General features: G+C 36.3%; 1 protein-coding gene across 1 annotated transcript; it reads right to left on the reverse strand.

Moving 5' to 3' along the window:
- Positions 1-2,536: 2,536 nt before the first annotated feature.
- Positions 2,537-12,380, reverse strand: LOC113077806 (TBC1 domain family member 15-like). The gene is made up of 10 exons (XM_026250071.1): positions 12,003-12,380; positions 8,446-8,631; positions 8,135-8,253; positions 7,581-7,684; positions 5,090-5,157; positions 4,216-4,362; positions 4,003-4,093; positions 3,774-3,922; positions 3,496-3,637; positions 2,537-2,714 (listed from the first exon to the last, which is right to left on the reverse strand). Exons 1-10 carry the CDS (start codon positions 12,226-12,228, stop codon positions 2,552-2,554), a joined length of 1,395 nt encoding a protein of 464 aa, XP_026105856.1. The 5' UTR covers positions 12,229-12,380; the 3' UTR covers positions 2,537-2,551.
- Between the last annotated feature and the right edge of the window lie 2,249 nt (positions 12,381-14,629).

Consider the following 14,629-nt stretch of genomic DNA (forward strand, 5'->3'; position numbering starts at 1 on the left):
ATATTTTGAGATTTTAGCCTGGATTTCACAGACAGTCCCACAAATTTTCTTATTTTATTTATTTATTCTTTTTTTAAAGAATGAAAGATATTGCATATTCAATCTGGACAAAAATAATCGGTATCAGTAATAACTTGTGTTAGTCTCTAAATAAAATAGGTGTAGAGTGAATGGGGCATGTTTCCAGACATCCACGTTTGTTCTGCAATCATGCCACTCTGAGCGGTCAGCTGCTTTAGAAAACACTAGATTGCCTGATTGGCACAATGCCATGAGTGTGAGTTACAACTGTGCTCTGTCACTGCACACTGCTCACTTAATTCTTAATTCATTATCGTAATTCATTATAAAGATCGAACATTGTCTTATATTATCTTGCAATCAAATATTGTGAAATGCTAAATCAACCAGGTTGGTATACAAAGAGAGCAGAATGTTTCACTCATACCTAATTTTGCAAATCAAATCAAATGAATGATTAGAAAAAAAAAAGACCTGACAAAGAAGCAGGTTGTTTCAACATATAACCTTATTAGAGCAAAAGGGTTGCAAATTTAGCTCAAATAAATTAATACAACTGAATAATATAAATATTATAATGTATATTTCCAATAAATTAAATAAAATATTTGAGAATTTCTTAGAATAACTTAACAAAACAACATTAAACATTTTTAGAAATGTTGGCCAACCGGGTTGTATTTTAAGCATAAATATATAAAACATGTCTTATATTTTGCATTAAATGAATATTTATTTAATAATTTTCAATATTTTCAATAACTTGGGTAACAGGATCAACCCTAAACCTGACAAATGCTGTAACAAAGAAATGAAATAAGACTATCTACTTGTCTTCCCATCATGCTTATGGAAAGGCCCAAAGGATGTCGGTCACTGTATGTAATTAGAGGAAAGAGCCATGAATCATAGATGATGATCAGCTTCAACAGTAAAAGTATTTTAGATTAAAAAAAAAGTCATATATACCTATTCAAATCACCATACTTTATTTCACAAAACATTTAATATAGCAGTCTCTGTAGCAGTAGATTAGGCTAGCATGCATGAGTCTATTCTTTATGAAGTGACTCACTAGAAACTGACAAGTTTAAATGTCACAGTACTCTTAAAATAAAACTCTCAGTTTCTCTCTCTCTCACACACACACACACACACACACACACACACACAGAGAGAGAGAGTTTATCAATGACATGAACAACTCATTTAAAATGTGCAGATAAATTCATTAATTCAGGTTGACATTGCAGTGTCTTTTCATTATTGCTACATTAATTAAAACACAATGAACATGTGCAAAATTTCAGGGAACAGCATCAAAATTACAGTACCCATCCCCCAAAGCGTGTTGGTAAGTGATTTCATATTCCTAGAAAACAACTTCAACAGCATTCCCTCACTAATCATGTCAGCTTCTGACAAATAATAACCAAATGTGCAATATTCCATACTCATATGCCTCTTTCATAATAAATAATGCAGTGTGGTCTCGGAGTACTATTAGTGATCAGTACATACTTAAGCTCGGTTCAATTAGTAAGACAACACCACTGAGGGTCTTCTAGAGCTTCTCAGAACTGAGACTATGTTTCAATTATATTGTGCTCTAATGTGATTAATATGCAGACACAGGATGTTTCTGAGACTGGATTATACTCAAGTCAGATCTTGCTTAGATCACCAATAGGGATTTCTTCTTTCTGTTTCGTACAGCTGTAAAAATCCTGTTTAAACAAAGTGAATTTTGACATTACATGCTGCACCTAAACATGCAATGCATCTCCGCAGTCAGTAGGAATAGTTCACCTAATGATGAATATTTGCTGAAAATGTACCCATCCTCAGACCATCCAAAATGTTTGTTTCTTTGTGGGAACAGATTTTAAGAAATTTAGTATCACTTACTAATGATTTAAAGTTAAAATGCATTAAAGATGGCTTTGTTTCTTATAAACAGGTATTTTTTTCACTTTACATGTAGTGTGGATTATTGTGATGTTTTTATCAGCTGTTTGGACTCTCATTCTCACGGCACCCATTCACTGCAGAGCATCCATTGCTGAACAAGTGATGTAATGCTAAATTCCTCCACATCTGTTCTGATGAAGAAACAAACTCATCTAAAACTCAGATGGCCTGAGGGCGAGTACATTTTCAGCAAGTTTCCATTTTCTGGTGAAATATTCCTTTAATCAAGTCTTCAGTACTATTAAATATCTGTTCAAGCATGATCAGGGTAAAAGTGATATACAATACTTATGTGATGATCTTAGAGTGAATAAATTCGTATTTTGAGCTGTTCTCACATAAATTCTGGCACCATAATAAAAGAAATTGGAAATTAAGATCAAATACTGTAAGAACTGTATGGAAGAAGTCCATCTGGTTCCCACAAAACCCTGGTTAAAAACAGCATCATTCTTTAGAATAAAATGAAAGTCCCACTGGGACATAAAATCACATTTTTTTCAGGAGTTTCTGTCAACAAAACTGTTTTCTGGAAAATTCCATTTAAGGCCGTTTAGTCTCAGGAGAAAAGGTTACGTAGTTGATATAAAAAGTGGTCCTCTTTGCTCTTGCGCATGCGACAGCGGCCTCTCAGATAGTCCCAGGCTGAACGTTTGCAGTAGTTGTAAAAATGTTCCTCAGTTTTTTTCAGGGTGCTGTTCAGGTCCAGCTTGCCCTGCAGACTGACCATGGACAGCATGATTAGATGATTGTACTCCATGAATGAAAACAGTGTATTATATAGTAGCACCATTGCATTGCATTAGATAAAAAAAAAAAAAAAAAATATATATATATATATATATATATATATATATATATAGAGAGAGAGAGAGAGAGAGAGAGAGAGAGAGAGAGAGAGAGAGATATTTAATTATTATTAATTTTTAAGATTTTATTTTTTTTTTTGCTCCAATTGCTCCACTTGGTTTGATATTTTGTATGCAATTAAGACTGTTTAGTGCAGTTTCACAAATAAATTAATGCTTTATCCATACTACTAGAAAAGGTATAAAATATCAAGACAACAACAAATATAAGGTATGGGTAAAAATCCTAAACCACAACCTTGAGGCAGTTTTATTTTAGGTATCATTAATATACTATTATAGTTTTTGTTAATAATTTGAATTAGAATTTATTTGTATATTTTCTGTTTTCAATTTAATTCTTGATGTTTTAGTAATTTTGTTGCGTTTGTCATTTTTATTATTTAATTTTTTTAAGTTTTAGCATTTAATTTAGATAACCTAAACTAGACAAAATGAGAAATATTGCCTTAGCAACCAGCAATAATTTTCAATATTTTATTTCAGTCCATGTTTATTTCAAGTACTGAAATGATTATGGTTCAAGTTTTAGTTAACAATAATAACCATGCTTGTAGAGATCAATGCAGTGTACTTTACAATGAACCATCCCAATCTACTAACTATTCTCCACCACACACACACACACACACACCTGCTGGTAAACTGTATGAGCTGAGCATCGTTCCTGCAGCTGAGTAAAGCTTCTCGGTTCTCCAGCAAGATGGTGGCACACATGAAGAGTTCAAAGGTGAAGTCTCTGTTTACGGCTTGGAGCTCCTTCACAGGTTCATCCTCTGGAGATCACAGTCAAAAATCAAAATCATTTCAAATATATTAGTCTTTATGTTTCACCATTTAGGCTTGATAAACAGCGTTAGAAAGGCATTAAACCTTCAGGTTTCTTAAAAAGCTATTTGAAAGAACTTTTACCCAGGCTGTATTTGCGTGCCAGTCTCTCCTGATATCGAGCCCGATCCACCTGCTGTGAGATGAGCTCCAGATGATCACAGCTGAAAATCTCGAACAGACGCAGAGCATCGCTGTGCTCAAACTCCCGCTGGAAACCCAACAGAAGCCACCTGAATGGAAGACAAGAGAAAGACTTATCAAGTGACAGAAAGAGCAGAGAAGAGAAAAGAAAAAGAAAAATGAAACCCACCTGTGACAAAAAGTGATTTTTTCCATGTTGTCTGTGACCAGATGGGAGTATAGTTGAGGATCAAGCTCTTTTAGTAAAGCAGCTTCCAACTCTGATAAACGCCACAACAGACACAGCATTTGGCCATCGTTACTAATAGATCCAGTTAGAAATTGTACAATTATTACTGCTAATAACAGATCTAAATGGTTTGGAAACGCAAAGGAAACTCACCCATTTTGCGATACAGTCCATCAGCACAGAAGTCTTTGGAAAACTTCTCCATGTAGCATGAGAAGCTCCAGTAAGTGTCCACTTCTGAGTGCAGCACCTCCAGAAAGCGACTGCACAGATCATTCATACCCTGAGCGTAACTTACTTCTGCAGAGACCAGAGAAACAATCTGATGATTAAAAGGTTACTCCACACCAAAATGAAATTTTGACAGTGTATTTTACTTGGCAGTCTATGAGACAGTCACAATCTTCCTGGTTTTCATCCAAAATATATTAAATTGTGTTCTGAAAGCGAACAAAGCTTTTATGGGTTTTGACATTGGGGTAACTTTCATTTTAGGCCTGAGTATTTGCAAACGCAGTGCTTCAGAGTTTAACCACTAGATGTCGCCCAAAAATCAGATCATAAACTTTAAAATAAAAGAGTTCAAATAAACAATACAGTTAAAAAGTTAGGGGTCAGCAAGATTTTATAATATGTCTGCGTTTATTTGCTAAAAAAAAATACAGTAAACATCAATATTATGAAAAAAATATTATAATTTAAAAAATATATTTTTCTATATTGTACATTTTAATTTATTATTGGGATGGTAAAGCATAATTTTCAGCAGCCATTACTTTAGTCTTCAGCGTCATTTGATCCTTCAGAAATCATTCTTATATGCTGCTCAAGAAACATTTCTTATTATTATCATCAATAATGTGAATTTAATGTAATTTGAGAATGAGAATAATGTAATTTAAATATGAATTTATAAAAAAAAAAAAAAAACATATATATATATATATATATATATATATATATATATGTGTGTGTGTGTGTGTGTGTGTGTGTATATAGACTAAAAAGTGTATTTACAACCACATACCTGGGTGAAAAGCAGCATATGTGATTAGGATATCTCTTAAGACAAGCAGGTTACCCAAACCTTCATTCCTGTGAGGAAACACAATGATTAGAAAGTCTTTCTCCAGGCAATACTGTATTCTTCAAAGGACTGATTTCTGAATCAAATCTGCTTTTACTCTGTTAAAACACTACAACTAATTAATTAATCTTTATCATTTTATGTCTGCTGGTATTTTACAATTTTGTCTATTGTTATCAGGAAAAATATGACTGGTATGTAGAAAGTTTGTGTTTGATGTTGCTGCAGCAAAACAGGCTAATGTTATATTAGTTTATATAATTATCATTAGTTTTTTTTTTTTTTTAAATACCATTGTGGCGAGTGGGGCGGGGCCGAGAGGCGTGGGAACGAGGAGTGAGGCCAGGTGTAGTGATTGGAGATGAGCTACACCTGCGCCCCACCGCCGGTCTTGAGTCCCACGTAGGAGATGGAAGGATATAAAACTGGAGTGACGACCGTGAAGGACGAGAGAGGACCAGGCCTGGGACATTATTTTATGTTTTGCTTTTTATTTATGCGCACCAGTCGGCCGTGAGGGGCTGGTGCGCTAGTTTGTGTTTATTTTTCAATATTAAAATGGTTTTGATTGTGCGCCGGTTCCCGCCTCCTTCTTCCCGATGATATGGAGTTTTAATATTATTACAGTGGTGCCGAAACCCGGGAGAAGGAGGGACGCGCTGCTGAAGATCCCTCGCCGCTGTGGTGAATCCGCGGTGCCCTCGAGCTGGCGAAGTATGTGCCGCCATGGACGCTCGAGGCGGTGGGCTGGAGCGAGTTGCCGGGGACGGGCGAGCTCGCTGCCGACCGCCCACGACAAGGAGGGGCGGCTGCCGTCCGTGAGGGAGCGGAGGAGTCGGCGCCGTTCGCCAGGGGGCCGGAGCCTGCCGCCTCCGTGACGGAATCCGGAGGGGCAGGGAACGGGGGACTCCTGCCGGCTGCCCAAAATCGGAGGAGCCGTCGCCGTCCATCGGGCGGCGGAGGAGTGTCGCGCCGTCCGCCGAGGGCCGTCCAGTGCCACCGCCAGGCACCGCGGAGGAGATCACCCAGCTGGTGGAGGGCCGAGCAGCAGTGCGTCTGGGAACCGGATTTTTTTTTTTTTCCTCTCTCCCCTCTCTCGTCCCTGTCGCTCCTCCTTCCATCTCCTTTTCTCTCGCCTCGTCTGTCCTACCCCCAGGTTCCTGCAGGTCCCCGTGAGCGGTCCCCCCCGGAGGGAAGGGGGGGGGGGGGGGGGGGGGGGGGAGTAGAGCGCAGTCTCGAGGGTACCCCCCGGCCTGCGAGGGGCGATGGGGGTATGTGGCGAGTGGGGCGGGGCCGAGAGGCGTGGGAACGAGGAGTGAGGCCAGGTGTAGTGATTGGAGATGAGCTACACCTGCGCCCCACCGCCGGTCTTGAGTCCCACGTAGGAGATGGAAGGATATAAAACTGGAGTGACGACCGTGAAGGACGAGAGAGGACCAGGCCTGGGACATTATTTTATGTTTTGCTTTTTATTTATGCGCACCAGTCGGCCGTGAGGGGCTGGTGCGCTAGTTTGTGTTTATTTTTCAATATTAAAATGGTTTTGATTGTGCGCCGGTTCCCGCCTCCTTCTTCCCGATGATATGGAGTTTTAATATTATTACAACCATATTCCTTCTACAACATCATTTACACTTTTAAACGTCTTTATGTTTTATGCATATGTATTCTGTATTCTGCATGCCTATAATTGCAGTTTATATAATTATACTTTTCTGCTCTTTCTGTGGATTCTCTATGTACTTGGACACTGAAGTATACTTTCAAAGCGAGCCGAGTTGACCGTACTCAAATCGAGTTACTGTTTAACCACAGTAAAATGATGAGACAGACTCCTGCGTGTTATTTACATCGAGCTCCAAGGTTGTCTGATAAATTGGTGTGGCAATGACATGTTTACTTTGAGCTGGCAACTCACATTACTGATGCAAAAAAATGAGGCAACTGTGGTTTGTTTAAACAAACATGAGAACCAATTGACTGTCTACTTTCTTCAGCAGAAATGAAGAATACTGAGGATCTCTGCTTTTTGACAAAATAAAATTTGAAAGAAAACAAAATGGGTTGTAGATAACTATAGAAATGATTTATGTAGCCACAGCGATTAATAATTAAACACGGAAATCTGAACAAGGAACAAGGAAATCTTTCCTGAAAGGAAATAAATCAAACAGTCATAAATGAAGACTGCAGGGTGGATAATGAGCCTGATAAAAAGTCATAACAATATGTTAACAAAAAGAACCAACAAAATATATTTTTGTCACCCTTTTCCCATTTACCATTTGTCAATATACATATATAATTATATGTATAACAATATAATTTTTTTTTTTTAAATTCTAAAAGGATTGGGACCATAAGTGCTTTTCCACTATTTCCATGACTGGGATTTTCTTTATTAAACTGCACAAATGAAACAAGTTCTCACCGGTAGTATGGAAGATCTCGGTCTGTTCGGGGAACATCTTTGTCAATGATGCGTACGGCCTCTTGAAGCTCTTCCAGGTCAAAGGTTACCCGTTTAAATAACACCTGCAAATTAAAGTCAGCATGAAATCAACATGGATCCAACTTCTTATTATGCTTTCTTGGTCTTATTGTGAATTTTTCTCTTTGTAATAACTCTTTGTAAAAAAAAAAATCCAAAGTAATCAAAAGTCCTTTTATTTTTTAGTTCCTCTAACCAACGTCATGTAATTTCATAACTGTATGTATTTCTTTCTTCAGTGGAACACATAACAAGATATTCTGCCAAACAGTTTTGGTCCTCATTGACTTTTATAGTATTTTTTTTTTTTTTTTTGGTAGTCTTTGGAAGTCAATGGAAAACAAAACTGTTTGTTTACCAACATTCTTCAATATCTTCTTTGGTGTTGCACAGAAGACAGATAGTCATACACGTTTGGAACAACACGAGGGGGAGTAAATGATGACAGAATTTGCATTTTTGTCTGAACTATCATTTTAAGCAGGGACTTTTACCTGAGCCTGCAGTTGCAAAAAGGACATCTTCTCTCCAGCCTCTTCAGACTCAATCTGCTGTTTATTCTGCTCTCTGTCCTGCCTCTGCTCAAAATACTTCACTGCTGTCAGCAGTTCAGCTGAAAAAAAAAAAAGGAAAAACAGGAAGAAATAAAGAGAACAAAGGATTTTATTTATTATTAGTTCATCATCAGTTATGTCAGTTATGTATATACCAGAGGTTTTCACTATCAACATCGAATTATATCGAGTTGATAAGGGCAAACTATATCATATTGAAAGTGTTTGTTCTGCTCGAAAATATAATTTACCATCAGTGCCATTAAGACGCAGATGAACGGCTCCAGGAAGCAGCTGTTGCCACTTCCTCTTCATGACCTGATAGCGCACCGCCATCTGCTCCAGCAGCAGGGGGCGCTCCAGAGCCGTAGAGCTGCAGGGGTACATGCCAAACAGAAAACGCCAAACCAGACCACGTTCATCGGGCGACACGCCACCTGAATCACACAAACAGGACACAAATCAACTTCAGCTGAAGATGATATACTGTGAACTATGTCTTGGGAAATGCACTGTTTCACCATGGACCCTTTTCACAGACTGTGATAACACGTTACAGTTATAATAAACATCATAAATCTAGTTTTTTATTTTATAACTAAACTTTATAGCTTACAGAAAACTGGTTAACACTGCTGCACATTGGCTGAGGGAGTGACTGTAAGTTTGACATCGTTCTCATTTCTGACCAACATAACACAGAGACACAGTATTGTGGATTTTTTCTTCCTTTTGCTATTGGAGCAAATGCAAACGCAATTATATTTGATGTAGTTTTCACTCACTACTATAGAAGTTTACCCAATTCTGACAACTTCTCCTGAGAACCTCGGACATGTGAAAATGATTGATTACAGTACCTTTTAATTGACAAGTATATTGACTATTTTTGAGAGCAGATTTTTTTTACAGAATTAATTTTACAGAAATTAAAATAAATTAAATTATATATAAATGTATAACACAAAGAGAGAAAAATATTCATAATAAAATAAAATTGAAAATGCCCTTTTTCTATTAAAGTGAATCAAAATATTAATAAAAAAAACATATTTACTATATTTATAATCTACAATAATGCTGAAAGTAAGTCTATATATATATATATATATATATATATATATATATATATATTTTTTTTTATTTATTTTTTTACTCCCTCAATCACATATCCATTTAAAGTTGCAAACGGATAACTTGCTTAAAAAGGAATGCCAGCTGATATTGTCAGTGTTCTTAAATGCAACTGATTGGAAAGCCACTAGATTAGTATTAAACGAATACACAGTTCAAACAAAAGTACTGACTAAACAAACAATGCATCATCACTTTTAAGATACCAACTTTTAATTGCATCACTTTAAAGAAATGGGTTACACGGTTAACTTCAGCATCCGCATCGCATTAGCAATTCAGCATTTCACAATGAGCTGGCCCAGTCGGCCAAGAGAGAGTTTGAGGGTCCAAGCAGAACAAAATAACTTCTAATCCCCCTCTAGATCAGCTTTATCCTTCTTACAGAGCTGTTTATGTAATATGTTCACTGCAAATTCTAATGTCATCGAATAAGAGGAATGTGCTTTGTAAATGAGAGGCCTTCACACACACAGCAGAAGATATACTGAAGCATGTTTGCTGAAGCTCTGCTAGAAAGCTGGTCCGACTTTTAATCATGTTGTATGCATTAAAAGAAATTGGTGATGTGGTCACATTTGCATTACACTCTTGTGCCACTTGCTTTTGTTGTAAGATTAGAGTGTGAATATTAAGCTATAAATGTGAGTTACTTTACTGAATAGATTACTACAAGGCCATCAAGACAAATCACATCACTTACTCAAAATAAAATAAGCTGATTTAAACAAGATTAATTGAAATAGCCAATTTTTTTACCACTGAAATTATATTCATAAAAGAAAAAAAAAGAAAAAAAACACGAAAATTTAAAATGACTCAAGCCCAACCCATCCAAGATGTAGACAAGTTTGTTTCTTTATCAGAACAGACTTGGAGAAATTTAGCATTATATCACTTGCTCATAAATGAATACAGTGAAAGCAGTGATTGGGTGCCGTCAGGATCATCAGAAGTAACCCACACGACTCCTGTCCATCAATTAACGTAACATGAAGTGAAAATCTTCATGTTTTTAAGAAACAAATCCATCATTAAGATGTTTTTATCTTCAAATCATTGCTCCCAGCCAAAATACAAGCCCTCTTTCTGAAATCTCTAGTAAAAACGTCATCTTGTCTGAATCAGGAGAGAAACATACAAAGATCAAGCACTGCTGTTTGGACTCTCATTCTGACGGCACCCATTAGAGGATCCATTAGTGAGCAAGTGATGTAATGCTAAATTTCTCTGTACCGATAAAGAAACAAACTCACCTACTGTTCATCCTGAGGCCACCTATAAATGAGTTTGTTTCTTTATCGTACATTTTAGGCCTACTGTACTGTAGACTTGTTTAACTCTATAAGAGCACTGAATTCAGCAAGCAACCATACTGTCCGTTGTCACATCTAAAGTATGACTAATCCTGTTAGCAGGAACCATATCATTCTACACAGCAGATTCTATAGCTCTCATGATTACTAAAAAGTAGGGGTATGACGAGAGACACTTATCCCACGAGACGAGACACGAGACTGGATTCATGAGAACAAGACAAGACAAGATTTTTTTTAAGAAATCCTCAATGATGAATTATTTGATTATTAGTTGAATTATTTTATTCAACTGATAAACAAAATGCAAAAATGTAGGAGCATTTTAAAATCAACTTGTGCTTTATGTAATTAAACTTCTATTAAGCTATATATCTATATAAGTGGAGATCACGGAACAAAATGTAAAAAATAAAAAATAAATGAGGGAGTAAGTGTCTCAATTCAGTTCAAGGCTGGCGACAAAACTTGCTTCTCACGCTCCACTTACACTCACGATGTGAAATAGTTGTAATAGACAGTTGAATCTTTGTCTTTCAGGAATAAGGTTGTGTGTGTTTGAATTGAGATGGCAATCTTTGCACGATTAATTGTGCAGCTCTAATGTAAACTGCAAATTGTTTTGCGAGGATATCGTCACGTTCCGACTGGTCTCGCGAGATCTCCACTAAAAAGCCAATCTTCATCTGTGTGTAGGAAAGCAAATCACTTGACTGTCACTTGACAAGAGCAAGCCAGTCATCCAGCTGTTATATATGTTAATTACTTCCCTTTGAATACAATAATATGCAATTGAACTTGATTGCTAGAGATAACAGTATCAGAAAATGCACACATTTGTTTGTTTACAATAGTAAAGACTTTCATGGAAATCTGTTGTTTTTATTTTGACCTAGTTATTGTATTCTATCATAATAATTTTTTTTAATTCTCTACCTCTAAACATAACACTCCCACAAGCCTTTCTGCATTTTTACATTTTCATTAAGACATATTTAATTGGTCGATTTAAGCCATTTAACAAAATTTGCCAAAAAAAAAAAGAGAGAAAGAAAATCATATCTTCATAATTTGAAATAATCAACCCTACAGGCATTAAACAAAACAAGATTCTACTGGATATACTAGTTTTTATTTATTTTATTTTTTTAGAATTTATACGTTTATACTTCATGCATATACACATATATATCAGAATTTATACTTTGTGATTCTAATAGAATCAGTAGCAGAACTGGTTACAAATGTACATGTTATATTAGATGCAATTCTACTATCAAATCATGAGGCTGGTGGTGGTCATTCATTTCTAATGGCTTGACCAGATTATGTCATGATACCGGCTCTGTGAGTATTACCGTTTTTAAAAATATGCATCCTGAGCCTGGATTCGTCCACTCGCCCCTCTGCGTCCATCACGCCTGGAAGCGACATGCTCGCGCAGGCGGACTCAGGTGAGGTCACAGGTGCGACGGACCGACAGACGCTGCACTGTACTCCCTTCAACTTCCCAGAGGGTCCATTACTGTCCAGATGGTTCTTACCTTTCCCTTCTACATGTGATTCATAACAAGATTCAATCATTTTGTCAAATACTTTAAAGACTCTTTCTCACAAGCATTGAAGGTGTCGTGAGGCGATAAAAGCGTCAGGTAAAAAGTTCTCGCTAATGTTTTCGAAAGCTAATTTTAGTCGAATGAGAAAATGTTTTGATAGTTAGCACACCCCTCCTCCCTTGTCATATGACTTAAACCTCTCTCTCTCTCTCTCTCTCTCTCTCAAGGCTTCTCTCTCTCTCTCTCTCTCTCTCTCTCTCTCTCTCTCTCTCTCTCTCTCAAGGCTTCTCTCTCTCTCTCTCTCTCTCTCAAGGCTTATCTCTCATGGCCCTGGAGATGCAACAGCTGTGGCCAAAGGTCAGCAGCTCCCCCATGTGGTGAGTGGCTTTTGCACTTTCACTCTTTAGCCTAAAGACTTTAGCCAAAGGTTTAAGTTGGGTTTTTCTGAAAAACAAATTTATTATCAAACTGTTTCAACTTTAAAAACATCACTTGAGGACAAAATAGTACAGAATTCACAAAAATGCTTCCTCCAGGGACAAAGACCATCCTCTGTTATCCTCTCACATCGACATCCCCCTACATGTTTGTTTAGAACTATGTAAAGGTTTAGACTCTCATTCTGACAGCACCCATTCACTGCAGAGGATCCACTGGATCACAAGTAATGTAATGAAAAATTGAAGAAACAAACTGGGGATGGCCTGAGTAAATCTTCAGCTAATTTTCCTTTTTGAGTGAACTATTCCAATATGCATTAAATTAAACACACTTGTATCACTTTCATTTTGTTTAACCACAACTTATCAATTATAAATTTGCACCCACACAGTGTAGGATTAGGTTGATAACAAGTATAATAATAACAATAATAATAATAATAATAATACTTATAATATAATAGTACATTTAACATCTCACAACTGATTGCCAATGCTGTGTCTATGTATGTCCCACATCTGTTCTTGATGTACCAGTGTACTAAACATTTGGCCTGCTGAAAGTCTCCATGAGTCTGGCAGTGTCTGGTGATGTTTTCACCGGGTGTGCTGTACACTTCACCTGGCCACTGCTTTACCCAGTTTTGAGTGTGAGCCTTTCCTGTGACAAAGAACACAAATGTATTCTACTGATGAGGAAACATCCAAAAGATATTTTAAGTTATTTAATCTTCTCGAGCCAAGTTTCAGCAATCTTGCAAGCTCATATTAATAATGATAATGAAACTGCACATTTTGTCACAACTGGCACACAACATTGTTCACTGCATGAATGCTGACACGTGACACATTTTCACTTTGAATGCACTTATGGAAACAAATGCAAATTGTTTATAATTTGACTTGTTTTGTCTTTAAAAATAATTTAGACTGCTTGGCAATTACTGGCATACAAAGAAGTGAAACCACTACTGAAAATACTGGATTTTTTGTATTAGAAAGTAAATTTTCAGCATAATAGTTTCAGTGAAATTCTTTTTGTAAATTCAAACAATATCATGATGCTTAACATAACAGATGGAAAGGGACATAAAAATTAATAAATAAATAAAATGTATTAAACCTACAAAATTATACCCATCAGAATAGCATTTTTATTTCAAAAATAGCTAAAACATCACTAAAACATCATAAAATTATGATAAGACTATTTTGAGAAATATAGGGGAAAATGTATGAATTTTAGCCTCATGTATACATTTTTAACTAGTTGTCTTAAGCTGAATAAGAAAATTATTAATAATTAAATTAATACATTTAAAATAAATTTAATTATTAAAAATAATAAAAAATAGAAGCACAAGGCTGAAAATAAGAGTACATGTGTTACCTGAGTAAATAGCAAAGACAGCAGCAAATATGAAATTGAAATTTTTAAAACAATGATCTTTTACATGAGCGACGAATCAAATGAGAATCAAATGCCTTATTAGATATAATGTCACTTAATACACACTTATCTGAAGTTAAGATTAAGATTAATACTAACTTGTCTGTCCTTATTCATGACATTTTACAAGTTACATTCGATGCAAGCAACAAAACAGATCATTTAATGTGAAGAATGTTTCCCCAGATAAGCTAATGACACATGAAAACATGATATTTTGCAAAATGATATACGTATAAAATATTTTCAGTCCAGTTTTGCCATTTTGGGTGGGTAAGATCACTGAAAACGTTTGAAATAAATGCTAAATCATTTTGCTTGGTCTCGTGTGACTTACCTCGGAGCTGCTAATCAGGGGCTTCCTACTGTTTTGTTGTTAATATTAGAACATGAATCTGTTCACGTGTCAGAAACAGACTTTCTCACATCTGTTACCGTCTCACTTCCTGTGCCGTACTTATTTAGAAACGATGAAAATCTCACCTGCCAGACTTCAATCAGTTTATTATTTATTATTATTCCATGCTAATTTTGTGTGT

The sequence above is a fragment of the Carassius auratus genome, unplaced genomic scaffold (assembly GCF_003368295.1).
Source record: "Carassius auratus strain Wakin unplaced genomic scaffold, ASM336829v1 scaf_tig00023221, whole genome shotgun sequence".
NCBI lineage: Eukaryota > Metazoa > Chordata > Actinopteri > Cypriniformes > Cyprinidae > Carassius > Carassius auratus.